This window comes from Buteo buteo, chromosome 10 (genome assembly GCF_964188355.1).
Source record: "Buteo buteo chromosome 10, bButBut1.hap1.1, whole genome shotgun sequence".
NCBI lineage: Eukaryota > Metazoa > Chordata > Aves > Accipitriformes > Accipitridae > Buteo > Buteo buteo.
This window is the reverse complement of record NC_134180.1, coordinates 41,478,693-41,504,034: the sequence shown is the minus strand read 5'-3', so window position 1 is coordinate 41,504,034 and position 25,342 is coordinate 41,478,693. Positions and strand designations below refer to the sequence as shown.

Here is a 25,342-nt window from a genome sequence, read left to right as displayed (position 1 = left end):
TCACTAAAGTACTGTTTTCTGCCCGTCCCCAGAGCCTAGAAAGGAACTGGCATTGCAGCGATTCGCTGCGACTAGGTAGGTGACGAGCGTGTAAATCACACGGGGTTAGGCACACGGGGAGGCTCAAAACCTAAAATTCACATTGCATTTGCTTTACGTTTTCCACGCGATCCCATTAAGGTACGAGGGACCGATGTAAAGCGGAGGGCGTTGAAGGGCTGAGCCGGAGAACAGCTGGTGCAAATACAGTACAAGTTCTGCAGCCGCGGCCCGTCCCCGCAGATTTCCCCTTCCCGCCGCTCTTGATCTGCATCTGTGCAAACAGGATGAGCTAGAAAAGTATAAATAAAGCATTAAAAAGACGGAGCCGGCACAATACCGCAGTCATAAGAAAAGAAAAAAACAAACAAGAAAAGAAAAGAAGAAAAAAAACCAAGGGAAAAAAACAAACAAAAAAACCCCTCCACCGAATAAAAAATGGATTTCTGGCGTCCAACACCAGCCGCTCCTTTTGGCTCCCGCTGCCCCACCCGCTGCCCCGGGCCCCCTCCCCGGCCCCGCTGCCCGCGGAGGGAGCCCCGCCCCGGGCCCCACCCCGGCCCCGCCCCGGCCCCGCCCCGGTCACCGCCCGCCGGGGCCAACGGGGCCGCCGGTACCGTCGCGCTGCGCCCTCCGCTCCCAGGTACGGCCGCTCCGGTTTCAGGGGGGGGGAAAAGCCCCGGGAGGGGACCGGGGCAGCGGATCGCGGCAGCCCCGGGGACGGTCGCCCCTTCCCCGGGCATGGCTCCGGAGGGGAGCTCCGGGGGGGTGCTGGGGGGATGCTCCGGGGGTGTTTTGGGGGTGTCAGGGGGATGCGGCAGTGGATGCTGGGGTGGGGGGGGGGGTGGGTGTGCTGCGGAACTGCTCGGGGGTGCTGCAGGGGTGCACTGGAGGGTGCTCTGGGGGTGCCTCAAAGGGTGCTCCGGGGGTGCTGGGCGGGATGCTCCGGGGGTGCTGTGCGGGATGCTCAGGGGGATGCTCTGAAAGGGCTCGGGGGGGGCTCCGGGGCGTGCTTGGGGGCTGCCTGGGAGCATTCTGAATGAAGCGTGCTCCTGGGGGGTGCTTGGCCCCTCAAGCAGCTGCCTGGGGGCTGCAACAGCCCTGAGCCACCCGGGACAGGAGCGTTTCCAGGGCACCCTTGGGTGCGGGATGGAGGCACTGGGCAGTGGGGAGAGGGCAGGAAGGCTCCGAGTCCTGGTGGGACCCCCCGGGTGTCACCGTGTGAGGGCTGGGAAGGGCCCCCCCCAGGCCCCGGGCGATGTAGCGGAAATCACCAGGATCCCAGAGCAGCCAGAGTTGCATTTAAGCCTCAAAGCCCAACCGTAAAACCCTCCCCAGCTGTGAAGATGTGGTTCAGACAAGCCCCAGCCCAACCTCCACGGCTGAGCGTGGTCGCCAGCGCCTGCCTCCAGCCTCTCCCCGATTCCTCGCCGGCTTTCCAGCCATCCGGACACAGAAACTCTTGGCCCCCGTAACTCATCGCTGTCTCTAGCGAGGTTTGCGCTCCGGTTCTCCGGCCCGCGTGTCCCTCAGGGCTCTTGGTCTGGCTGCAGAGCGGTTCCAGGCTGAGCTCTGGGTTTCTGCATCCTCGGGGGGGGGCCAAGAGAGGGGCCGCTCCAAGCAGCACGTTTGGCAGCGAGCGGAGGGACAGGCAGTGCCTCTCCCTCGCAGGCAGCATCGCCTTTCCTCGGCGGCGGCCGCTGCCAGGGCATTTCTGAGCAGCCCAACTCTGCCGGGACCAGGCGTGCCCCGTGCAAGCATTTTCGTCAGCTCCCAGCCTTCGGCTTGTGATTTCTCGCGGGCCTAAAGCAAAGACGTGCCCGGCTCTGACTTTGCTCCGGGAGAAATCGGAGGGAGCGTGAACAGGGAGCTGCCGCAGCGGGGTAGACCGTCGCCTGAGATCTGGGTAGACGAGGCTGGGTGGTCCATGAGAAGATCGGGGAGAGCAGAAAGTGGGTTGGATAATCTCAACTGCAAGTTCAAGTAAGTTCAGGATGGAGGGAGTCGCGGTCTGGATGCTCTGGGTGTGATGTTCGCCATCCAGAGATGGAAGCGGGACTGTACTGTACAGGGTTAGCTCGTTTTCCTCACAGCTATGGGATGCGACACTGGCAGAAAGGGTTTCCTCTGTCCAGAGGCTAATCCAGAAATTAAATATTTTAGCCGCGTGGCCCAAATGAAGGCGGGGCGCACCTGAAAACGTTGCACATGCAGGGTAAGGGTAGCGACCGCAGTGATGGGCAGAGAGAAGGGGAGCACTGTAAAAAATATCAGCAGTTGCCTTCATACCCATTTCGCAGTCTTTCTGGTGTTTTTTGTTTGATTTGGGAAGGACTAAATGGAAAAACCTGATCTCTTAAATAATTCCTGAAATGGTAAATGGGACGAGGGAGCCCATAACCTCGGGTTTATGACTGATTATTTGTTGCTTTGACTGTGATATTTAAAAAAAAAATATAACTGCTGAAGTGACAGCCAGCCTGATGAACAGCGACCTGGGCGGGGAATCTGTGGTTGAGCAGGGATACGTTAATGGATTCGTTAAAATAATCCTGGAACTGGGAGATAAGATGGCGAGGAGCCTGTTGCTGCTGTGGGCTCTGTCAGTCTCCCAGTGCAGTTTCCAAACCACTTGTGAATAGTAAAACCAGGACCACATTCGGCTCTTTTCCAGAATGTCTGGTTATGGAGAAGGTTTTGTCTCCCAAGTGCAGAAATCATCCCCCTCGTGCAGTGCTGGGGCCGTCCCGTTCCCGCAGGAACAAGTTCGGTGTCACAAAGTCTCCTTTTGTCCCCAGCTAACCGAAATACCCCCCACCCCCCAGTTATTTGCCACCGAGCGGGAGAGCGATGTTGCTTCGCGTCAAACAGCCTCTGCGTCCCTCGGTATGGGCGCGTTTCGGGAGGGAGAGGTTTGGTCTCAAAACATCCTTCGCATCAGGAGCAGTTTTGAGATTCTGCGAGATGGCCGGCGTTAGATGAATACAAGCTCATTCACAAGCTCGTTGCCGATTCAGGTCCCTCCCCCTGCGGTTTTACAGCTGCCAAATATTTTGAAAGTCGCATTTTTATTACCGAGCGTTATGCATCAAATCTTGGGTCTTTTCAAGGAACCTTTGGGAGCAGCACCAGGGATGAAAGTGGCCCCATTTGTTAGAGAAAAAAGTAATCATGGAATCATAGAATGGTTTGGGTTGGAAGGGACCATAAAGACCATCTATTTCCAACCCCCCCGCCATGGGCAGGGCCACCTTCCACTAGACCAGGTTGCCCAAAGCCCCATCCAACCTGGCCTTGAACACTGCCAGGGATGGGGCATCCACAACCTCTCTGGGCAACCTGTGCCAGTGCCTCACCACCCTCACAGTGAAGAGTTTCTTCCTTACATCTGATCTAAATCTACCCTCTTTCAGTTTAAAGCCATCACCCCTTGTCCTATCATGCCCTTGTAAATACGGAAAGTTACCGTATTTTCCTTTCGGTGCCCCGTATGACAGGGATTACGTGACTCTGCCTTGCTCAAGAGCAGCGAGATGCAGATGTCGGTCAATAAAGCCCTGACCCTGGCTCGGGGGCATGAAGGAGCCTGTGGCTTGGGGGCAGAAATTCCCAACCGTGCACATTCACACGCTGCCGGTGCTAGGGGAGAGCGGTGGGGAGGGACTGGCTGCAGAGAGCTCCTTCTTCAGCCCTATTTATTTTAGACCTCGGTGGAATTCACGTTTCCGGCGCTGTGCCTCAGGAAGCCTCGAGTCCTGCACATCCCAGGGTTTAAACAGCACATGAAAAAGAAGTTATTGTCATTAGGACGATAATATACTGCCAAAATGGACAATTTGGTGGAGTCAGAAATGTGAAATATGGTGAAAAACCCACCCACACGCAGAGACTCCTGTCTTCCAAACGTGATATTATCTTAAATTCAGCCTTGCAGCCAGTCCTCTGTCCATCAGGGCTGAATGTGAGTCTCGGTGCAAGTGTTTCATCTCTCAGTAAGCACCACGGGGATCGGACACGGCATGACACCCTTCCTCCCCTGCGCTGCCCTGTCCATCTCACCTTTTGGTAAGCAGCCGAATGAGAGCAAAGTGGAAGAGCCTTTCCCAAGAAGCAGGAGCACCTTGGTTTGATAGTTCCCCTCCACAGCCAGCTTCCGAAAATGCCCAAAGGATCCTGTTTTTCCTTAGGAAATGGAAGATGTTTCCAGCCCAGCTTGGGCCAAACCTCTGGCTTTTGAGCGGGATGAGCAGGAGCTCCAAGGATGCACCAAGCCCTGGCCAAGGACAACCCCATTGTCATAAAGGTGCTACCAGCTTCTTTGACCACATGGAAGTTATTCAGTATCATGGCAGCAAAGCTTGACCTGTCCCAAGGTCAAAGAGATGGAAAACAGCAGCTCGGAAGAGACCAGAAGCCAAAGGAGGGCTTCATTAGTTCCCCCCGCCCAAATTTGTGGGATTGAGACAAAAAGAGTAAACATTAGAAATGAGGCACTTTAGATTTTTGTTTGCCTTTTGACTCTGGAGCGCTTTTGACTCATGGCTTTTGGTGGTTTTTCTGATTGCCTGGCTCTGGGAAAGGAGACTTCAGGGAAAACACCACGGTTTTCAAGAGAATCAACCAAAGCTTTTATAAGACCGTGGCTGGAATGAGCTGAAGGTCAGTTGGAAAAGAGGTTATCAGAGGGGGATGAATGTGATCGTTTTCCCCTCCCGGTGAGCCATAAAAGAGGGCGAGAGTTTGGATATCTGATACCTCCAGGTCTCGTCCTGACCTGTCTCTAATGGAAATGCTGGCAGGAAGCTCACGACATTTATTAAACAGCAATAAGCAGCTTTAATAAAATCAGTATCCGCACAACTTTATTACTGCCATTTGAAAAGATGCCTGAAATGGCTGTTTAAGTACCGCCGGCCGCCGAGGGTTGCACACTTACGCTGAAAGCAATCGTCTTCTTTATTAAGTGGCGCTGGGTTAATTATTCAGATTTCTCAGGAGCTCCCCAGCTCTCTCAAACACCAGCGAGGCTCCGCACACCTCCAAGAGGTTTTCCATGGAAGCAGCCCCCCCGCTCCAGCCCCATCCAGCCTCCTCCGCTGCTCCGTGTACATAATTTTGCATCCCCAAATCTAGTGCTGCTCCACTTCAGCACGTGCGGTCGGGTAACACCAGTGCAGAGGGAAGCCTGCCCAGCAATCCCAGTACGCCCAGCACCGAGATGGGCTTGGCCGCAGGCTGCCAGGCTGGGACGGATCCAGCTTGCCAGCTCACCTTTCTGGATGCTGCTGGGTTCATAGCAGCGGGCTTCCTAGGGCTTAGGCATCATCTGGTCTCCCCGCTTTAATTTTGGGTCTGCTCAGCTGTCTTCTGACCCTCAGCGTGGACCAGACCAGCATGTGCCCAGACCCGCTCCGGTCCCCGCTGCCGTTTTCGAGGGATGCCGTGGGACGATCGTTGCACGATGCCGAACGCACCCGGGAAGGTAGCGGATGGGCTCCCGGGATGCAGATCCCTTACAGTGGAAACCCTGTTTGCCTCTCACTTTGGCAAACCTCATGACAACTTCTTGCAATGCAAACCCAGGACTTTAAACTGGGTTTATTTATTTATTTATTTATTTGATCCCACAGAGTTTTCAAATTTTTTTTTTTTTTCTTTTTTTTCCTCCTGGAAGGAAACTCCTTCCAGTGCCTGTGCCAGCCGGCAGCCGATCACAGCCCACCGCCGCGCAACCGAGATCCCACCCGTGTGGATGTCCCCAGCAGACTGGAAATGGGTTATTTTTCTTCCTTTGCAGCGAAAACAGAATTGAAAAATCTGTGCAACAAATATTCCCCGAGAGGCTATATTTATTCCTGGTATGTCCACTTGCAATAATAACTCGGCTGGTTGTTGCGCAATCCAGCAGACCGCCTGGATGGAGCAGGTTTGGGTGTAACCCTTTGGGTACCGAGGGCAAGCTCCGGCCGTGGGTCCGGGTGGGTCCGTGCGGCAGAAGGGAGCGGGGGGCAGTGGGTGAAGCCCAAACCCGCCGTCCTGCAGCGATTCTGCTTGCGCAGGGGGAGGCAGGCAGCCGCTTCGCCCGTCGGCCCTGCGAGCATCCAAGGAGGCAGCGGTGGCCGTGGCAGGGACCGACGGGATGGCTTGTGAGTCGTTTTTGTGGCCGTCTGTTTCCCATCATCCGTGGGAGCAGCCTGCAAAGCAAAATCCCCCCCCCCGACAGCTGGTGTATAACGTAAAGCAGAAGCAATTTTAGGCCGTGACCTCAGTCCTCACGCTTGTGGGATGATCTCGGAACGTGCCCAGGTGAAACCCTTCCCCATTTCCCAACCTGCTCCGGCCCCGTTGGGCGAAGCTATCCCAAGCCAGCCGTAGCTCCGTCAAGCACCAGCCCATAATTAATTAAATTTGCATGTTTTGACTCCATCCATTCATAGTTCCTAATTTAAAAACTTATTTAGGGGGACACAGACTTGAAGACCTTCTTCAGGGCCACAGGGATTACATCTGGGAAAAACTGTAGGTCATGTGTGTGTAATTGCAATAAGGAAATGCTCCAAATAAAAGCTTCCTGCTGGGTCTTTCCGGTGGGAAAACTAAACAATTCTTTTAGGCTTACTTTAAAATCAGCACCATATAGAAATACGTATATTTTTCCATCGTGCTGCTTTGTATAGAGAACGCAAGCAACAGACCCCTGCGAACACGCTCCGAAAAGATGCGCAAGCGTAACTAAACCAGAAGGATGTGACAGAAAATATTTGGAGTAAACATTAAGTGAGCCAACGTGCTCTTAACTTCATCTTGAACCCTGAGCACAGTAATTGCTTGTGAAAGCAGAAAGCTGTCAACATGGAGTCACGGCCCTGCCTGGTGTGGGATGCTGGAGCCGCGTGGGAAAGGCGGCGTTTAATGGGAAAGGCAGCATTTAACCGCTGCTGAAATGAGGGGGTTATTTTTCATTCCTCGGGTAGGAAGTTAACCCATCCGTGCCTTGGGGAGCGCTCGCAAGGACAAACTGCTGCCGTTTCTCTCTCCATGTCCAGGCTATTTTGCTTCCTGCAAAGGCAAAACTTTCCTGCTTTTCTTCAAACTTAATCTGTTAAAGTTACTTTTAGTAGTTGCACGAGCGCAGTGAGCCTGGAGGCGTGCCAGCAGCTCTGTTCTGCAGACAGAGTGACAAAATGTGGGTTTTTTCCCCGCTAACATGAGCGTTTGGGTTGCGCTGCTTGTTAAGTGATGGGAAAGGTGCTGGCGCTACTCCGTGATGCGAGTTGCTGGTGAAAGCCCCCGACAGAGCCCCTGGGTCCGGGAGGGATGCCTTTGCTTTTCAGGATTTTCTTTCCCGGCCCTGGAAGAGGTTCACAGCCCAGCTGCCCGGAGCCAGGCAGTGTCTGAACCCTTCTGCCTTTGCCAAGTGTGAAGTTGTTGCAAGTTCAGTGCAGAGATTGAGGTTTGTTTTTTTTTTTTCTTTTTTTTTTTCCCTGTTGCCAGCCCGGGGGTGCATCAATCCAGGACGCCCAGCAAGAACACTGGCGCGGGGGCTTGGGCTGGGCGCTCTGCCCATCACCGAGCCACACGCCACGAATACCCTACCCCCCCAAAAAAAATAAAATCCCACCGCGTCTGCTCTGCGAGCTGTCCCCTGCGCGGCTCGCTTGCCGTTTGAAGTTTGCCTTGACAACCCCGCTGCAAAGGGCTGGAGCATTTTTATATGGAGAGTCCCCCAGGAGCCCAGGGCTTGCCCGTCCCTTCTGGCAGCGGCCGTGGTACGGCACAGAGGGTCAGGCATCCTCCGCCGTTACGCACGGCCGCGTTCCCGCCGTCACCGCGTCCCGCTCGGCATCTCCTGGGGACGGCGGATGGACGGACGGATGGACGGACGGATGGGCGCAACGTGAGGGGCCGGAGCGTCGGGGAGAAGGGTAAAGGGGCTGAGGGGCCGTTTCTGCTCCGCGCGCGTGGGAACGGGGCTTCGGCAGGATTAATTACGGCCGCGGAGACCTTCCTGCGGCTTCTCCTAAAGATGCCGCCTTTTAATCGCGGCAGCTGCTCGCGTTTCCTTGGGAGAGGCGCTCAGCAGAATAACTAATGCGTTCAGCCCGGGGAGGTGCAGCATGCGGAGGGCGAGCTCCGGCTGCAGCCTGCAGCATCAGGTATAATAAGAACCGTATCGTTAATAATTGACTGCTTTTTTCAATAATCTTTCCTGATAAGAGAGGCAGCCCGGTGACAGCCCAAGCGGCGCTTAGCGTTTTGTGTTTTATGGAAAAGAGAGCTATGCTGTGAAAAGTAACTCGTTTTACACAGCGGGCTTGAACTGTCCTCAGAAAGGTCATAGGAGAGCGGTGGGCTGCTTTATTAGAAAATTAATCCCTTTTTTGTGCTCCTTGTGTTAGACTTGTATTTGCTTTCCAAGCAAGGTCACTGCTCAGCTGACCAACTTTTTAACAACTGGAAAAGGCATGTTTGCTGCTCCGAACCCTTCACTGCCGGCTCTCGGCACGGGAAAAGATGCTTTTGAGGGAGGCAAGCGCTTCTGCTCGCCGATGGGCTTGTAGGTGGGAGCGTGAGAAGGTAACACGACAAGGTGCTTTTCTAATGATAGTTTTTCCTTTCACCGTGAAGTGCTAAAGCCATTGCTGCAGTGCAGAAGAACACGACAGGCAGAGCTCAAAAAAATGTTGTGTTATAGCTAATGAGACTGTGCTAACGTGCTGCTCAGCAGGGATAAATTATCTTCTTATTTGTAGGCACAGGGTTAAATGTTTCCAATTTAAAATTACTAGCAAGATGTTCTGGGAGAATGAACGTCATATATATTTGTCTCTGTGGTTGAGTTAATTTGTTCTTTAAATCTGCTGGGGTGCTATGGTGCTCTCCTTTCTGCTGGCTGGGGTGGATGGGGGAGCGGGCGGGTGCTTACGTTGCCTAGAAAGTGGGACAGAGTAAAAGAGGGGTTAAATGTGACTGTAAAGAGCCAGTGTTTGAGACAGGGCTAGTTAAAAAGACAGTACATTGTCCCTGCAAATGGGCTGCCCCAGGGAATAAAACCGCTTCACTCTGTGCTGTTGCCTTCTCACCCGTTTGGCTTCTTGATTTCCATTTCTGTATACATTTATTCCTGCCTTGAGAAAAGCAACGTAATTCAAATCTGGATTAATCCTCCCCACAGCCTTTCTGTGTAGTAAAGGTAAAAATCAGCGATGCCGTGCACATGGCGATGTCGCCTGCCTGGAGAGGAAAAGAAGTGTTCTTAATTTTAGCCAATAGAGGAAAACTCAGCAAATATAAGAACCTGGCAGAGGGTCAGCGTAACAGGTATTAGCAGGATGGAGACGCCCCTGAAAGTACCGCCCTGCCTCGAATTATGGGCTGGATCCTGGGCATATGGGTGCGCTGCTTCTGGTGGATTACTTCATTTTTTTAATCTCGTTTTTATTAGGGACAGGCATCAGAGAGCAGCCGTGGGGTCCAAGGAGCCACATTTTTTGGCTCAAAGCCATCCGCCCTGTGCCTGAGCTGCCCTGGGGGGGACGGGAGAACATCAGCAAGCTGGTAGGGTACATTCAGCATCCTTTTATGAGGCGATTTTGAAGTAGATTGGTCAAAAGAGGAAATTCTTAGTATCAATTTGGGCTGCAGAGTTGGGACCCAGCCAGCTCATAAATGAACCGATCCAGTGTAATTATCTAGATATTTAAAAGCATTCTATTCACTGGCTTTCACACACACTCCCCCCACCCCGTCTAAATAAATGACCTAGAAGAGTGAAGTGTAGCTGGTCGGACTGTAGCTGGGATCCGTAAGTGCTCCGTAATTGACTATAATTGGAAATTAAAAAAAAAAAAAATTTGAGAAAGAGGTTAGCGTTCCTTTTGGCACGTGCTGTTTATTGGCAGGAGGAGACAGAAGAAACTGCCCTTTATGGAAGAAGTGCAGTTAATTGGAGAGCACATCAGGAGGCCGCTGGTCAAGGTGTTTCGGAAGCTTGCATGGCGTTGGGCGCGCATCAACATCGTTGCCATTGGGCCGCATGAGCGTCAAGGAGATACCAACCCTGGAGGCACTTTTGAGGGTTTTGATGTTCTCCTTGGGTTGGGACCCTCCCAACTTTCCATCAGGGCTGTACATTGACAAGAAACGTGTCTACCTGATCGATGGAACTAATTGTTTCTTTAAAAGGTTTTGATCTTTCAAAGCATCTGTCCTATGATAACAATACAGCAGGATTTGACTTTGTTTTCCCGCTGGTCTTTGTTGTAGTTAAACCACGTTATTTCAGGGCTTCTAGAAGAGAATAACAGCAGCACTGCTATACTCCGTATATCCTTATCTGTACCGCATATCTGGTTATCTTACCATTGCCACAAGAAGAAAGATGAGTTACACAATGCAAAAATAATTATGTGATAAAAGGAGAATTTAGAAACTGCAGAGTGGAGAAGACCGACAAGACAGAGCTGCTCCTGAGACAGTGAATGAGCCAGAGGTCTCGAGGGATGGTTCTGCTGGTGGATGCTGCAGAAGAGAAAATAGAAAGGCGAACCAGACTGGTGCTGGATAAGTATGGTGCCAGGCGAAGCGAGGGGTAAAGGTTGGCTAGAGCCCCTTCATAGGGAGCTCTGGAAGCGTGGCCAAGTGCTAAAGCCCTCACTTAGGCAAAATATGACAAGCAGAAAATGAGTTCAGACTCTGACGGTCTGATCAATGAGATGAATGTGAGCCAGGGCTGGCTCGGCACAGGATTTGTGCTGCTTGGACCTACCCCTGAGAATCCTGCGTAGCTCCGGGATGCGCTGGAGAAGCAGGGATGGGCTTCCAGGCTGCTGTGGGACCATCTCTGGCCAGGAACCAAATGAGATACTTGAAGGAAAATCCTAGCTCCAAGCACCTTGCTCTCCAAGAAACCCCCACTTTTCCCCCCATAGCAGGAATTAAAAACCTGCTAAAAGCCCTTGCCTGCCTGTTCCCTGTGTTTTTCTAAAGGGCACGGAGGAGAGAAGCTTCACCCAGGACCTTTCTTGGTTGTTCCCAGCCTTAATCTCCTCTCGCGCTCCAGGAGGGTCTCACCCGTGTCCGCATGATGGGAAAGAGCTGGAGGGCAATGCAGACCAGGCTGGATGTGGAGTTCATGATGTAGGCTGTGGTAGATCTCCACATGAAGATCTTCCCTGATATGAAAGCAATTTGGCTGTATTTTAGTGCAGTTTGGTGGAGGTTCTTCATAACAGTATGGCTGCGCTCTGAAATAATGGGGTTTGTTTGAATAAGATTTAACATAAATTTTGAATCTTTGGTTATTATGCATTAAAAAACCAAAAAAGGTGACAAACCAGTCATTTCTGTGTATGGTTTAGATCCCTTGCTGTTTTCAGAGATGTTGTTATATTATGTTGGATATATCCAGCTTACAGGAGTCAATGAAGAGTCCTTGTGCCCAACAGAAATGATCCTAAATGTCTGTCTTTCCTCATTTGCAGTCAAAACCATCTGTAATGCAGGGGATGTTTTGTAAGAACTAACTACCTGGGATGTGTCTATGAAGCACGAGTTGTTGCCACTGGAAGAGCAGCTATTGATTTAAGCAGCTTGAAAGTGCTTAGCAAACACAGTCAGGCTGCAGAATATGGGAAATAAGAGGGGGGTGGCCTGTGAGGATGTGTAAGGCTTTAAGGAGAGATTAAGTTCAAATGATTGAGCTTTTGTTTGAATTAAAAATATCTGTTTCTTTTTTCGAAGGGTGAAGCGACTCGTCTACCGTAGCTTGTCAGAAGATGTTTAAGTGACAGCCCAATTAGACCACACTATGGAGAAGACAGATGGTATGGAGGCTACGGGATGCTCGTTTGCTCATTTGTTTCTTGAAAAAAAGCCCCCAGCCAAGCCCTGAAGTAATTTCCTTACCAGAAGTACTGTAAATAACCTGTTGTCTATAGATATGCGGTAGGGCCGGGAGATAAATGCATCATTCATGTATTATGCAGACTCCTAAACCGCAGCAAAAAGACACGGTCGCAGCTCTCGGTTCAGCCCGTATTTGTCCTCCCGTCCTCTGTGGTGCGTAGGCAGGACAGATCTCCTCTGCTCGCACCCTCTGGGCTTTGCTCTTGTGCCCTGTTACCACACGTGATGGTTTCCCTCTGTCGTTCCGCTGACTTTCACGTGCTGCTTCCCATCAGAAAGGCGTCCGCGTCTCGGTGATGCTCGGTGACGAGCGGCACCGAAAGCCGTGCCAAATTCTCCCGGTCCCCCCGCAGCTGCTGCACCAGGATGGAGACGAAGGGAGCAGCCACAAAACCTGGTTTCTCCTGGTCGAGCTGCTCCTCCTCATCCTCACAGGGCACAGAGCCTCTTTGCTCCGAGGCCCAAACCACTGTGATTTCAGGGACTTGCCGTATCAAGAAAAACAAGTGACGACGCAGGGGTTTGACTATTTAGACCCCCAAGGCCAAAATCTGGGGGCTGTGAATTTTTCGCAGGCTGGATCTGCCTGTATTAAGTTGTACTAAACCAGGAGCCTCCGGCTGCGCGGCTGGAGCCGTGCCGTTTGCCTGTGACGGCTGGGCGGGCAAACGCAGCGTCACGCATTTCGAGGCGATTTTCCTCAATTAAAAGCTGTGCCTGGTGCTGTGCAGCCGGTCACCTTGGGAGGCACGTGTTTCGCATGGATGCGGCTGTGTAAAGCAGTCCCGGCTGGCGCTGTCTGGGTCCGGCCTCTGCCCGGTGCCGTATTCATCATTTTCAAGGAATAATTTGTGACCTGGTGTTTGCAGATGAAACGATGCAATGATTTTCCTGCTTGGCGTGCACGGCACTACTTATGCCGCTGAAAAGTCAAAACCGAACCAAAAGCCTTGAAAATGCAATTGTCACAGATTGGTTCCACCTTCTGTTTTTGAGCTGGATTTATTACACATTGGGCAGCTTTTTATACTTACGCAGACACGTAGCTCTGCCTGCGAAACCTGCTGTTTGCTTAATTGCCAATTAGAGCCATGATTTCAGCAAATTTTCGGCTTCCTCAGTGCCACCATTACCTGATTCACCTCTGGAAAGCCGGATCGCACCTTTGCGTGCGTTGCTGCGTCTCCGCGCGGCTTCACCACGAGCCTCCGCAATGACGAAGTGCAGCCCCCCCGCCTGCCTGAAACTGAGATGAAAATAGCAGTAACGTTTTCCCACCTGCTCTAAATGTATTTTTTGTTAATTTTTTTGTTGTCTTCGGAATTCAGCTGTATCTTCTTTTTTTTTTTTTTTTTTTTTGGCGTTGTTTCAGCAGATGGCCAGCCACCCAAACCCGACGGGGAGAGGGAGCAGCCCCGCAGCCTCCCCTACTCCGTGGAGACGCCGTACGGCTTTCACTTGGACCTGGACTTCCTGAAGTACGTGGACGACATTGAGAAAGGCAACACCATCAGAAGGGTTCACATCCACCGGAAAACCAAGCAGCCAAAATTCAGCACCCTGCCCCGAAACTTCAGCCTGCCCGAGAACGGCTCCCGCGGATGCGCGTCGACTCCCAGCAAGAGCTGGACGGCGACCTGCTCCTTCCCCCAGCGAAAGGCGTCGCTGGGGGCGGAGGAGACCCCCCGGCCCCTCCTGCCCAACGAGGCGCCCCTTCCCGCGGCCGATGAGCCCAGTTACCGGAGAAAAGCCCTTTTGGCGGAGACGCGGCGGCAGGCGGAGCTGGGGCGGCAAGACGGCGAGCTCCGCGGGCGGCCGCAGTTATTGCGAGCTTCCAGCATGCCCGCCGCGCTGCCGCCCGGCCAACCTCCGCCGGGGGACGGGAAGGTGCCCTCTCCCCTCCGACCGCCTCCCCAGCACTGCCACGACCGGAACGGCTCCGAAAACGCCTTTCGCCCCACGCCGCGTTCGCCCGGCTCCGACGGCGTGGCGTTCAGTCTCGCCGGGGAGATGAGCTTGGAGCCGGATGTCTCCTCGGGGCAGAAGGAGCATCCCGGCGGAGGTAGCCCGGGGCCGAGGCAGACGCCGTGGCAGAGCCAGCATCCCGCCGCACCGCAGCTCCAGGTGGTGATGGAGAGCGGAGGCGAGGAGGGAGATGCCGCCGACGCCGGCGGTCGTTCCGCCTTGGCCGGGGTGGAACCGGCCTCGCCGGCCGCCCTGCAGCTCGCGGAGGAGAACACGAACCCTGGGGAAAGGGAGTTAAGCGTGAGCGAAATGGCTCTGGACGTGCTGAAGAAAGGTGAGGAGGGGAGCGTCCGGGCTGGAGAGAAGGAGGAGAGCTGTGGTCCTCAGCCTTGTCATGTCGGGGAGCCCGGCGGGGTTGCGGCGTTGAAGCGGCAGGTCGCTGCTCTGGAGGAGCAGCTGGGCAAGAAGAAGGAAGAGCTCGAGCGGATCAGGGCGGTGCTGGAGCAGCAGGATCACGAGATCAAGGAGAAGGAGAAAAGCATAAAGTTGCTGGCCAGCTCCAAAGCTCAGCTGGAAGAGAAGCTATGCCGGGAAGACGCCAAAGAGGCCAAGCTGCCTTCCACGCGGAGCGGCAGGGCTTTGCGGTGCCACGATGCCGCGGTGAACACCGACCTCTCGCAGGTAGCCGGGGCCAAGCAAGCCCACGATAAAGGCGTCAATGTAAATATCCCAGTCTCCACCAAATCCATAGGATGCAGCATCCGGAGAGCAGACAACGTGAACGTGCAGGTGATGGAGGTGGGTGCTCGGAGAGATCGGGGACTGGCAGATGCTGGCACCGGACCCGGACATTTTGGTGAAGCTGAGGGTGAGGCTGGCCTTCATGCATCGTGCTTCACCCAACTGAAGATTGATGAGCACCTCAGCGATGACAATCAAAATCACAGGGATAACTACGATACCCAGAGTCTCGCTGCTCACGCAAGAGCAGAAGGCTATCGAGGAACAAGAATTGGCTCAAACGGCGGTGAAAACAAGGCGGGCTTTGGAGAAGATAAACCTCACGATGGGCTGGAAGAGGAAGGTCCCCCTGACCACGAGGATCTCCCCGCTGTTGACCCCATCGGCCAATACGTAAAAAAAATCCAGGAGCTTTTGCAGGAGCAGTGGCTGTGTTTGGAGCACGGCTACCCCGAGTTAGCGAGCGCTATTAAACAGCCGGCCTCCAAGCTCAGCTCCATTCAGAACCAATTAGTTAATTCCTTAAACTCGTTGCTGTCTGCCTACTCTACGCAAGGGCCCGCGGATAAGGAGAATTCGAACACACACTATCAACAGTTGGGTAAATAATATTGGCATAGGTTTCAACGTGTCGGGGCCAAGTCTATTCCCATTTATTCAAGTGTTGAGCAGGGGTGATGCAGCAGAGCTCGGTGGTATAATTAGTATCAGTCAGATCAGAAATAGCCCCTCCTAAACATGTATGAGAAAGGCAAATCTCTGCACATCATAAGCTATGTGATCTGGAAAAAAAGGCGAACAAAACCCTGTAGGAGCTGATAAAGCTGTGGCTCAGTTATGTGCAGGATCAGCTTCCAAATGGGACCCTACTTGTGGCTATTCTATCAAATAACTATTTTTCTTAAGTGGATTGGGCATCTCAGTTTGCAAGAATGTGGGACTCATGTTCATCTGGGGTAAATCAGCATGAAGTTCACCAGAACCAAAACCAATTCAAGCTAACTGAGCAACTAGGCTGGGAGAAGACCTGTTCCCACTCACAGCCAATCATCTAAAATAATTTTAGCTTATATGACGATAAGAATCCAAACCCGAAGGCTGCCCATTCACTGTTGGAGGGGCCTTGCAAATAGATAAGTGACCTATTACTTACAAGCAATACGTAGTGAGACTGTTCAAACTCTGGTGGAAAGACTCATCCATATAGTATTATAGAAGATTTATATAGGAGATTTCCAATACATTAGTACTGAAAAAAATAAAAAAGAAAACATTATTACAAGAGTAAAGCCTACTTATATTCATAGGACACGTATATAATTCCCAGTCACTTCCTTTATATTCCCAGTTGCTTGGAGATGTTTGAGACACATATTTTAAAGGTGGCAGGCCACAGGTTCAGGTTGTGGCCAGGTGCATTCGTAGTTTTGCAAGACATAAAAAGAATCTCCTGAGATGAAGTAAGAAGCTTATGGTTATGATTTGTAGTTTGTTGCTAGAGGTTGGGAATGATCATTGATAATTATGGCACATCTGCTTAATTAATCTATTATTTTGTATTTTGCTAGAAATCTCTCCAACCACAAGTCTTAAATCTATCATGAAAAAGAAAGGTTATGGTTTCCATGCAGGAGGCAATGGGACCAAAAAGAATCTTCAGTTTGTTGGGGTAAATGGTGGGTAAGCATCCATTCAGAAGATAAAACTGCCTTTTAACATGTGATATCCTCTGTATCGCTGGAGAAGTCATTCTTTTTTCCCCCTCTTTTCCCCTCCATACCTCTTGATTAAAAGGCCATTTGAAATGGAGCCTCTTTTCTCCCTTCTTTAATCCAGCACTGATAACCTGTAAGTAACCCTGTAGAAAAGACGTTGGTGTTTCAGAGCAGCGAGGGACACCCTGGGGACTGACACTCTCTGCACACCCATCTTTTGGGGCTTCATCCAAATCCCAGCTGGGTCCGTGGGAAGATCCCCACTAACTTTGGTGGGTTTTGGAGGAGGTCAGCATTGCCTGGGTGGGCACGTTGCCACTAAGCTGCCTCCACGCTCCAGTGATGGCCAACAAAAGTTGGTTCAGGCACTGAGAAAAGACTGTTTCAATAAATAAGGAATTACCTCGGGGTGAAGGAGACAACGTATTTTAGATTGTGCTCCAGCACCCAGTTCCCTCTGTATCCAATATCTGACGCTCTTTAGCCATTGAGCTAACTAGATACACCAACATGTGCTGTAGATGCACCTCTAAGAGCAGCACTGGCACATCTACCGAGGAGTACGTGTGCTGGCGTGAAGAGGGCAGGGCGCATTGCGCTGTCCCTTCGCTGTGCAAACAGCTGTGTGTGCAAGTTTGGATGCTGGTTTCTGCTGACATACGCTTCTCTGCCTTCCCGGCTCGATGGCTACTGCTGTTGGGTTCATCAGGTGTTACTCGCTCTTCTTGCGTAGAGCCGCTTCTGCCAACAGTCGCTGAAATGGGTACAAGTTGTAGCAAGTAGAGGAATCTCGACTAGTTTGGGAAAAGTTTTGGTATCCCTCAGAGTGAAATATTCAGTCTCGTGGAAGATGTTGTTGTTATTAATACTTTTGGACAACCAGAAGAGAGGTCTCTCTAGGGGGGCTGCTCGAATGGTGGACTCGGGTCCGTGCTGGAGCTGCAAACACAGTTTTTGTCTAGCGGTCCTCAAGGTTGCCGACGTGCCGCTTGTCCCGCCTTGCCACAGGGTCCGTGTTTCTCACGGCTCCCCGTCGGCGTGCCGGCAGCGCCCAGCAGGGAGGCAGCACGCAGCCCTTGCTTGGCCACGCTGGGGCTTGTGCGATGGACATCCCTCCAAACCAACCGAGCATTCCCTGAAGTAACACTGCCTGCTGCTAATTAACTGCTTCTATCACACTCCTGCTGGCTTAAGAAGCCAAAAAAAAAAAGACTAACCCCAAGTTTGGCTGTGGCTCTAACCTTTTAACTTGCGTATCACTCCGGGCTTCATCCAAGGCCCATTGGAGTCAGTGGGTGTCTTCAATGAGTCTTGGTCAGGCCCTGCGGTTGCAGATGGGGAAGGAGTGAATAACATGTGGTGTCCTCAAATAGCTACGAAACGACTTCAAGCGAAGACACAAGTTGCGAAGACAGCCCATCGGACGGGGACGCGGAGAGCGAGATGGAGAGAAGAGCCGACGATTTGGAGCCTACGCAAGCTGAAGCTGGAGGTGAAAGCGAGGGGGCTTCGTCAGGGACCTCCTCGCAGGAGAGGTGTGAGGACGATGACCTGCAGGACCCGTCGGCAGAAGCAGCACCTTGCGCTCAGCACAAGGTTGACAGGTAACCAGAAAAAGCAGAGAGCGATCGTGCTGTCCATCACGTTTCTGCAGCCGCAGGATGCACAGCACCGCATTCAGTCGCTCCTACAGGGCTGGGGTCGGGGCTTCATCTGCTCAGTGGAAAGGCAGCCGCTGACCTCTGCAGACACGGGAAAAGGCTTTAAAGAGCTAAATATTTTTTGAGTTACTACAGAATCTAATGGGGATTGATTCAGGCCCTACGCCTGACTGTGGAAAAGATAGAGTGAGTCATATTTGGTGAGAATTAGCTCATTTCTCCCCTCTCCTGTAAAGCTTCTCAGTAAAGTTCTTTGCAGATTCAGGAATAAGATGGGGATTTTTTTCCCCGCTTTAAGGGTTCTTGTAACAGTTGAAGTTGTCCATACAGATCTAGGACTCTGGTCTTAAACACTTACTTAAGTGCTTAACTTTGTACCTAAAATCTGCGTCAAGTCAATGGGACAACCTGTGTCCATAAAGTTAAGCACTTAAATAATGTGGAACATATTCTGACCTGAACTGCATGTTCTCCTTCCTGCTTCAAAACCTTCTGCAAGTGCTGTCCCACGATGGATTTACAAAAGTATTTTCCCTTTAGATGCAAACCCTCTGAAGATTTCCTCGCCGACTGCCAGCTGCTCAGCAAGCACCTCTCAGAAATCAGGACCACAAGCGACAAACATCTGGTACAGATATTTTTCAATCCCATTTCAGACACGGTTCCCACCCTCTGTTACGTTTAATGGACAAGATTATCCTGACAGGCTGTGCCCTCCCATTCCATGGACAGCTTTGTGAGGAGAGGGGGGGGAGATGACCTCTGAGTCAGTTTTAGAATAGTCAAAAAGAAAGGAAAAGGGAAAAAAAGAAGGATGACGGCTTTGCTTACTCATTCAAGTTACCACAGGAAATTCCTTTCCCCCTTAAGTTATAGCAGTAATCACAAAACCACAAGCTAAATACTGGCTGGGCGATGCCAGAGCACAGGATGAGGTGGCCCGGGGTGAGGAGCTGGGGCAGCAGCCGGTTTGCTGGATGACTACCCCAGGAGTAACGGCGAGACCTTGGTGTTTTCAGCGGCACGTCCTGAGCACCGTCTGCCAGGAGTGGTTCCGGGTGTCGAGCCGCAAGTCTTCCAGCCCGGAGGTGGTTGCAGCGTATCTCAAGGCGCTGGGGGCCATCCAGCCCCAGCTCCTGGCGATGGTGGTGAACCTGGCCGACAGGAACGGCAACACGGCTCTTCACTACAGCGTTTCCCACTCCAACTTCCCGATTGCAAAGCTCCTGCTAGACACAGGTAGGAACAGCCACTCTGCTCAGCCGTGGCTTTTGTTGGGTATGGGTGTCGAAGTTACTTTATGCCGCTCTTGCCAGTGGGGCACGGTCCCATAGGGGATGACCACAGTGTGCAGGGCCAGGTAACGGGGGACCATCGACCGTCCCAGGCATGGCAAACAGCGAGTGAGGTCCAGGGTTGTCTCCCAGGGAGTTCAGTCGGGAGCAAAAGGAGATGGAGACCAACTACAACGTACCTGCGAGGGAGCCATCCAGTAGACAAGCACGGGGCCAAGGTCCATCCAGGAGACAAATGTTGGGGCCAAGGTCCAGCCAAGGGACAAGCGTAGGGCCAAGGTCCGTCCAAGATAGAAGCGTGGGGCCAAGGTCCACCCAGGAGACGTGGTTGATCTGAAGACCAGCATCCTCCCCATAGCTTGGCCCTGGGCCCATGAGTGTGGGCGGGGGTCTGAGCTGAGGCTTCTCAGTGTCATTAAGGCTCGTTAGTGCCCTCAGGGCACTGACACACCTCGACGGCTTTGCAGTCTGACTTTGGGGATGGTTCAGGTCCCTGTGGCCAAGGGGTGTCTCTCATGGCCCCAGTCCAGGTGGGATGGGGTGGCCCCCCAGGTTCTTATAGCAGCAAATGCCACATCGTGGCTTGGAGCAGGAGGATCAGACCCCTGAGAAAGCAACAAACCCCCCAGCACCGCGGAAAAACTCTACGTTAAACTATTGAACTTCCAGCTCACGTTGCAAAGAAAGAAAAATCTCCAGCTGAGCTTGTACAGGGCGAAAAATGCACGCGTCCTCTGAAAGAATAAAAGCACTTTGGCCTTTTCTCATGGGCCAGACAATCTGTTAAATGTTAGGGAAATGGCAGATTATCATACACATCTATAACCCGATTGTTGGAGCCGCGGCGGTTTGTTCCCTCCTGCCCCTGAGTGCCCGAGGCAGCCGGGTCCCCGGGGCAAGGCTGGACTGAGCCTTCGCTCACTAGACGCGGCTTATTCCTCGTGGTGGAGTTGGAAATAAGCTCTTTGAGGTGAAAAGGGAGCGAAACGGGGCCGGGATGGATTTACGCTGCCCGTTGGGTGACAGTCGTCTTTCTGCTGCTCCCTTGCTGCAGGAGTCAAAGCAAACAGCCCGCAGCTCCGCAACCGGCGTGTGCCCAAGGCGTTAATTATCCTCCCCCTTTTTGTTTTTGGTTATGGTCTTCAAAGTTAATTCAGTTGACCTCAGCAATTGTAATTAACTGTAGCAATGCGTAGCACCAAGGGCCGTTCGGTGCTGCGCTCACAAGACTAGATACTTAACGCAGATAAATCTCAGTCCTGTATAATTACGGAAACTCCTGTTTCTGGAAATATAAGCTGCCACGCATTTTACAACTCCCTCTTTGCTCCCCGTTCCCTCCGGCCGATTCATCGCGGGGCCGAATCCTTCCCCTGGGCGCCAGGCGTGTGCCGCCTGGACCTGCAGAACCGCGCCGGCTACACGGCGGTGATGCTCACCCCGCTGGCGGCCGCCGAGACGGGCCGGGACATGGAGGTGGTGATGAAGCTGCTGAAGGAGGGGGACGTCAACCTGCGAGCCGCCCAGGTGCGTCCCCGTAGTTCTGCCGTTTCTTTGAAAAGCGAGCGTGGTGGTGCCGCGCGGGATCGTGCCGCGGCCGCGGGCAGCCAGCCTGCAGCGGGTATTTTTCTTTTTTTATTAAAGTGACTCCTGCTGAGCTCGTAGCCTCCTATTTGCGGCCATCGCTGTGTGGTGCCAATTCAGGCTGTGGCATCGTCGTATCCTCATAGAGATCTCGGGTTGAGGGGGGGGATATAATTTGGGTTCCTTACGCTGCATGTGCAGTGTCAGGCTGAGACTGGGTAGACATTGGGTTGGGGCTGCTATTTCCCAAAAGTTACAAAAGTAACCTCAGCTAAATTGCAGTGCGACCACCCATGAGCTCCCTGTGAAGGGATGCGAGAGCTGGATAAAAATGAAGCGACTAAAGGAAGGCTGGAAATTTTGCAAAACAATTTTTCTGAGCTAAAAAATTAGAAGCGATTCCAGGGAAGAGCGGTGCAGGGTGGACCCCAGGGTCCAGGATCCCCAGGTTTGCTGGCGAGCAGTCGTTTCGTCAGAGAGTCACACATTTTGGTCTCGGAGATGACGGTGCCCTCATCCAGCTCTTCTTCAAACAGCTGTAAAAGTTAGTCTAGACCCAAGTCAAACCGCCCAGGAGGGGTAGGGGGACCAACACTGGGGGGCGGCTGGGAGCCGGGCAGTTTGGCCACGCTGCTGCAAAGCCCCTCCGCGCGGCTGTGGCGCAAGCGAGCAGATCTCTCTCGCAATACCTGCTGAAGATCCCCAGTGTCATTTAATAGTAATATGCGATAAGATGTGACACGCAATAATAGTACAAATTATGATTATACACGTACTACGCAATAATAGGCGCTCTTACGGTAGATACGCAATAATATCCATTCTTCTTCTTATATATAACGGTCTGAATGAGGAGGACCATAGGCGGCCGGCGGGTAAGGGGTGTTCATCTTTCCCCGTGTGGTTGCAGGGAGGCCAGACCGCCCTGATGCTGGGGGTCAGCCACGAGCGGGACGACATGGTGCGAGCCCTCCTCTCCTGCCAGGCCGACGTCAACCTGCAGGACGAGGAGGGGACGACGGCCCTGATGGTGGCCTGCCGGCAGGGCAACGCCGACATCGTCAGGCTCCTTTTGGCCCAGCCCGGCTGCCAGGTCGGGCTGACGGACAAGGTGAGGCTCCGGTGGTCCCGTACGCGACCTCACGTACGCCGGGTAGGGAGAGCTCACGCGGGGTCGTGCTTTACAGGTCTCCCTGTAAGTCCACCGGCAGTCCCCGAGGCGTGGGGTTTTTTTAAGTGAAGAAGTACAATTTCGGTCCACTTTCTAATCAGGGGACCGCTCTTAGGAGAGTACCCCTGATTTCGGTGCTTGCTGTGCAGCGGATGGGGTGGCTGCGGCAGCATCCCGCATCCCAGCCGTAGCCCGGGCAGGAGCACCAGGGGGAAGAGCCCAACCCGGTGTGAATCTGAAAAAATATAAAGAAGATGAAATCCTGGATGTGCGGAACTAGCAGAGATTTGGCACCAATAAATGAGCAGCAATTAACTCCCCCCTGAGAACGGACGCCTCTCCGGGGGGACGTGTGGGATGGGAGCAGCACGGCCAGTGAGTGGAAATCTCCTCCCGTGTGAGCTCACGGCGACAGGCCACATGGCTGTGTTTATAATTACGCCACAATTTTGTAATTAAACTACAACTTTGTCCAAGATGTGTGGGAAGGCACCGGAACCAAGGGAAGTGTTGGCCGGGATGCGTTTTGTGTGGTTGAGGTTAGGCTCCAAAACACCGTGGGGGGAGGTTTGCAGGACGGCGGCTTGTTTTAAATGAGGGAAGAACTGCAGGGAAGGAGGTTTTGGGGGTAAAATAGGTGGGTGCGATGCAGCCCCGGCCAACCGCTCGCTGGAGAGCGGAGGAAAACTCACGGCCAGCGGGCAGGTTGCAAAGAGCCTCCCGTGGCGGCGGTGGTGGGGCCAAGAAATGGAGACGGTCAAGGATGGAGCTGGGCAGATCACGGGGGCGGCCGGGGCGAGAGGCAGGGATTCGGGCAGTAACGTCTTCACCTCCTCCCTCCCCGCAGGGGGGTAACTCGGCCCTGTCGCTGGCCCGGCGCGGGGACATCGCCGCGCTCCTGCGAGCCCACGCCGAGCAGAGCCCGTCCCTCTCCGCGTGACCGAGTGGGGAGAAGAAACCGGGACGAGGAGCGGGGAACGAACGGCTCCTTCTTGTAACGGTCCCGCTGCTCGCCGCGGTGGCCGGGGCCAATATCACGGGTGTCCGTACGTACAAGGGGATGAACCCTGTCAGTTATCTGCATACGTTCCCTGTGTCTAATTCTCCCCATTAAGCCCGCTTACACCCCCCTAATCTATGCCCATGGCCACAAATTACTCCAAGTTCTCCTATACGCTCCTCCCGGTATAGATTTGGCAGGTGAGCGACTCGAACGAAGGAGAAAAGCACATTAGAAAAGCAATATTTAGTCTTTTGTAACCTTAGATTATGGGTGTCCTTTTAATCGACTACTTAACTGTATCTCATTTAACTTGTAAGTTTGTGTCCTAATATTTATTATTAGCTCTTCTGTACGTAGTGGCAGGCAGTGATTATTCGGTATATGTAACAACACAAGCTGGATGGATTATGTAAAGTATAAAATCCTATTTATGTTTGCTTATGTGGGTCTGATGTAAGAATTAAAAATTAATGCTCTAGGAAAATATTTGAGTATACCAGACCCAAACACACAGACATTGTTTTGCCTGTATTTGGAATTACCATATGGCTCTATATTTTTTCTAATTAAGTTTGAGCTAATGGGGAAGCGCAGCCCATTGACATGCACCGTGCATCCGCACGCGCGATGCTCAGGCACAGCAGAGTGGATCAGGTTATCCCGAGCACGACACAAGAAGATCACAACAGATTCCCATCCCAGGGTGCGTTAATGTTGCCCAAGAGTTTTGCGGAGCGACTTTGCTGACAGATGCCTTTTGGGCAAGCATCTGTTCTCCGCTTTCCCTCGTGCTCGACTTTCAGATGCCCAAACTACTCCCGTGTAAAGCCGTGCCGTGATTTAGCTGCTGGAGTCAGCCGGCACCTCGGCCTCCCCCGCCACCGGGTACCCACAGGGTCCATCCAGCATCACCTCAAATCGTACACAGGACAGGGTTTTTTTCTTAAATCCCTCTGCTGCTGAGAGAGAGGGAGGGAGGGCTCAGGCCCCACTTTTCCGAACATCTTTATACTGTCGTTAAGTCGCTGTGTACTGGGAAACGCCGATTCATGAGGCTGTGCTGTATCAGGACCGAGTGGATGCTCCCCGTAGGCTTTGGTGGACCTGGATGCCATCACCAGTCGAGCTGGTGCGTAGCACACCACCGTCATAACACATCTACCTGCCATCACTAAAAGCAATTCTCCCTAGTTAGCTAATTACTTTTCTTTTTTGTAACTAAGCAGAAGTTAATCCTGGACTACTTTGGTTGCTTGTAAGTCAATTCACATCACGAAGAAGTCTCTCTTAAGCTGCCTTTTCCCCTTCCCTCGTATTGCAAAGCCATTGCCGAGAGCCCCTGTCCTCACGCCGGTAACACGTGCTGCCTTGCAGGGAGGGGAGGACAGCCCCTGCCCTCCGTTTTCCACTGAAATCTGCGGTCTGCTCCGTTTTCTTTCCTTCACGTTTTCAGTCAGAAGCATTCATCATCTCAAAAGCCTTTTTTTTTTTTTTTTTTAACTCAAAATGCAGTTACCTCCTTTATGTATAAATAAACTCGAGTTAAACCTTTACCTGCGTTTGCTCCTGTGCGTGTCCCCGTCGCCGCAGTGCTCTCCTGGCGCAAGGCAGCAGGGATGCTCTGATGGACAGACAGACCCCAAAAAGCAAAGGGGTGGAGGACAGCCCTCCGCCCCTGGTGACTGCACATACGTGCACGTCATTAAATCAGTCATTTTTGAGGCGTTTCTCCAGATCAGTGACCTCCCCGGGAGGTCCCGGGCCCCAGCTCACCACACAGACATGGCAGGGTGGGTTTTTTGCAGGAATCGCCCCGATTTGCGTTCCCGGGTGCCGAGCACTGAGAACCCAGCACCGGTGTGAGCACCCACTGCATCGCCACCAGGCCCCAGCTGCAAACAAAAAGAGTCATAATACCATTTTGTGACAATTTTCACTGAGTTTTTCCCCCCCCCCGACAACTCTGGAACCGTGCTGGCGGAGAGGAATTTCACTCTGACTCTGCTTCCCAGAGGGAGGTGAACGTTCTGCCTTCATCAAAATAAACGTGGGAGATTTTCTGCTAAGGATCAGGGTGGCTTTGGGAAGCGCCTGCCTCCTCCTGCCTGCGGGATCCCTCGGGATATCGAGCTCGCCATGGTGCGATTTTGGGACAGGGGACGTTAATTTGGGGGCATGCTGCAGCTCTGCAGCGAGGAAGCACAGACTTTGCCGCCTACCCCCTGCCTCCCTCCAAATACCCCCTTTCCCTCGCATTCCCA

At 52.7% G+C, this 25,342-nt stretch overlaps 1 protein-coding gene across 5 annotated transcripts; it reads left to right on the top strand.

Annotated features, from left to right (window-relative positions):
* KANK4 (KN motif and ankyrin repeat domains 4) lies at positions 1-24,722 on the top strand. Of its 5 annotated transcripts, XM_075037256.1 has the most exons (11): positions 1-75; positions 181-682; positions 11,782-11,864; positions 13,319-15,253; positions 16,221-16,332; positions 17,741-17,971; positions 18,569-18,656; positions 19,048-19,267; positions 20,708-20,850; positions 21,818-22,018; positions 22,926-24,722. In XM_075037256.1, exons 3-11 carry the CDS (start codon positions 11,849-11,851, stop codon positions 23,016-23,018), a joined length of 3,039 nt encoding a protein of 1,012 aa, XP_074893357.1. In that variant the 5' UTR covers positions 1-75; positions 181-682; positions 11,782-11,848; the 3' UTR covers positions 23,019-24,722. The 5 variants fall into 5 exon arrangements, with proteins under 5 accessions (XP_074893357.1, XP_074893360.1, XP_074893361.1 ...); XM_075037259.1 differs by lacking the exons at positions 1-75; positions 181-682 and adding an exon at positions 1,986-2,022 and having other exon boundaries at positions 13,322-15,253; XM_075037260.1 differs by lacking the exons at positions 1-75; positions 181-682 and adding an exon at positions 7,034-7,964 and having other exon boundaries at positions 13,322-15,253.
* Positions 24,723-25,342: the final 620 nt, after the last annotated feature.

Coding starts and splice junctions, on each gene's coding strand:
- KANK4 (XM_075037256.1), top strand. Junction 19,268..20,707: donor AAAGCTCCTGCTAGACACAG/GTAGGAACAGCC, acceptor CCTGGGCGCCAG/GCGTGTGCCGCCTGGACCTG. Junction 20,851..21,817: donor TCAACCTGCGAGCCGCCCAG/GTGCGTCCCCGT, acceptor GTGTGGTTGCAG/GGAGGCCAGACCGCCCTGAT.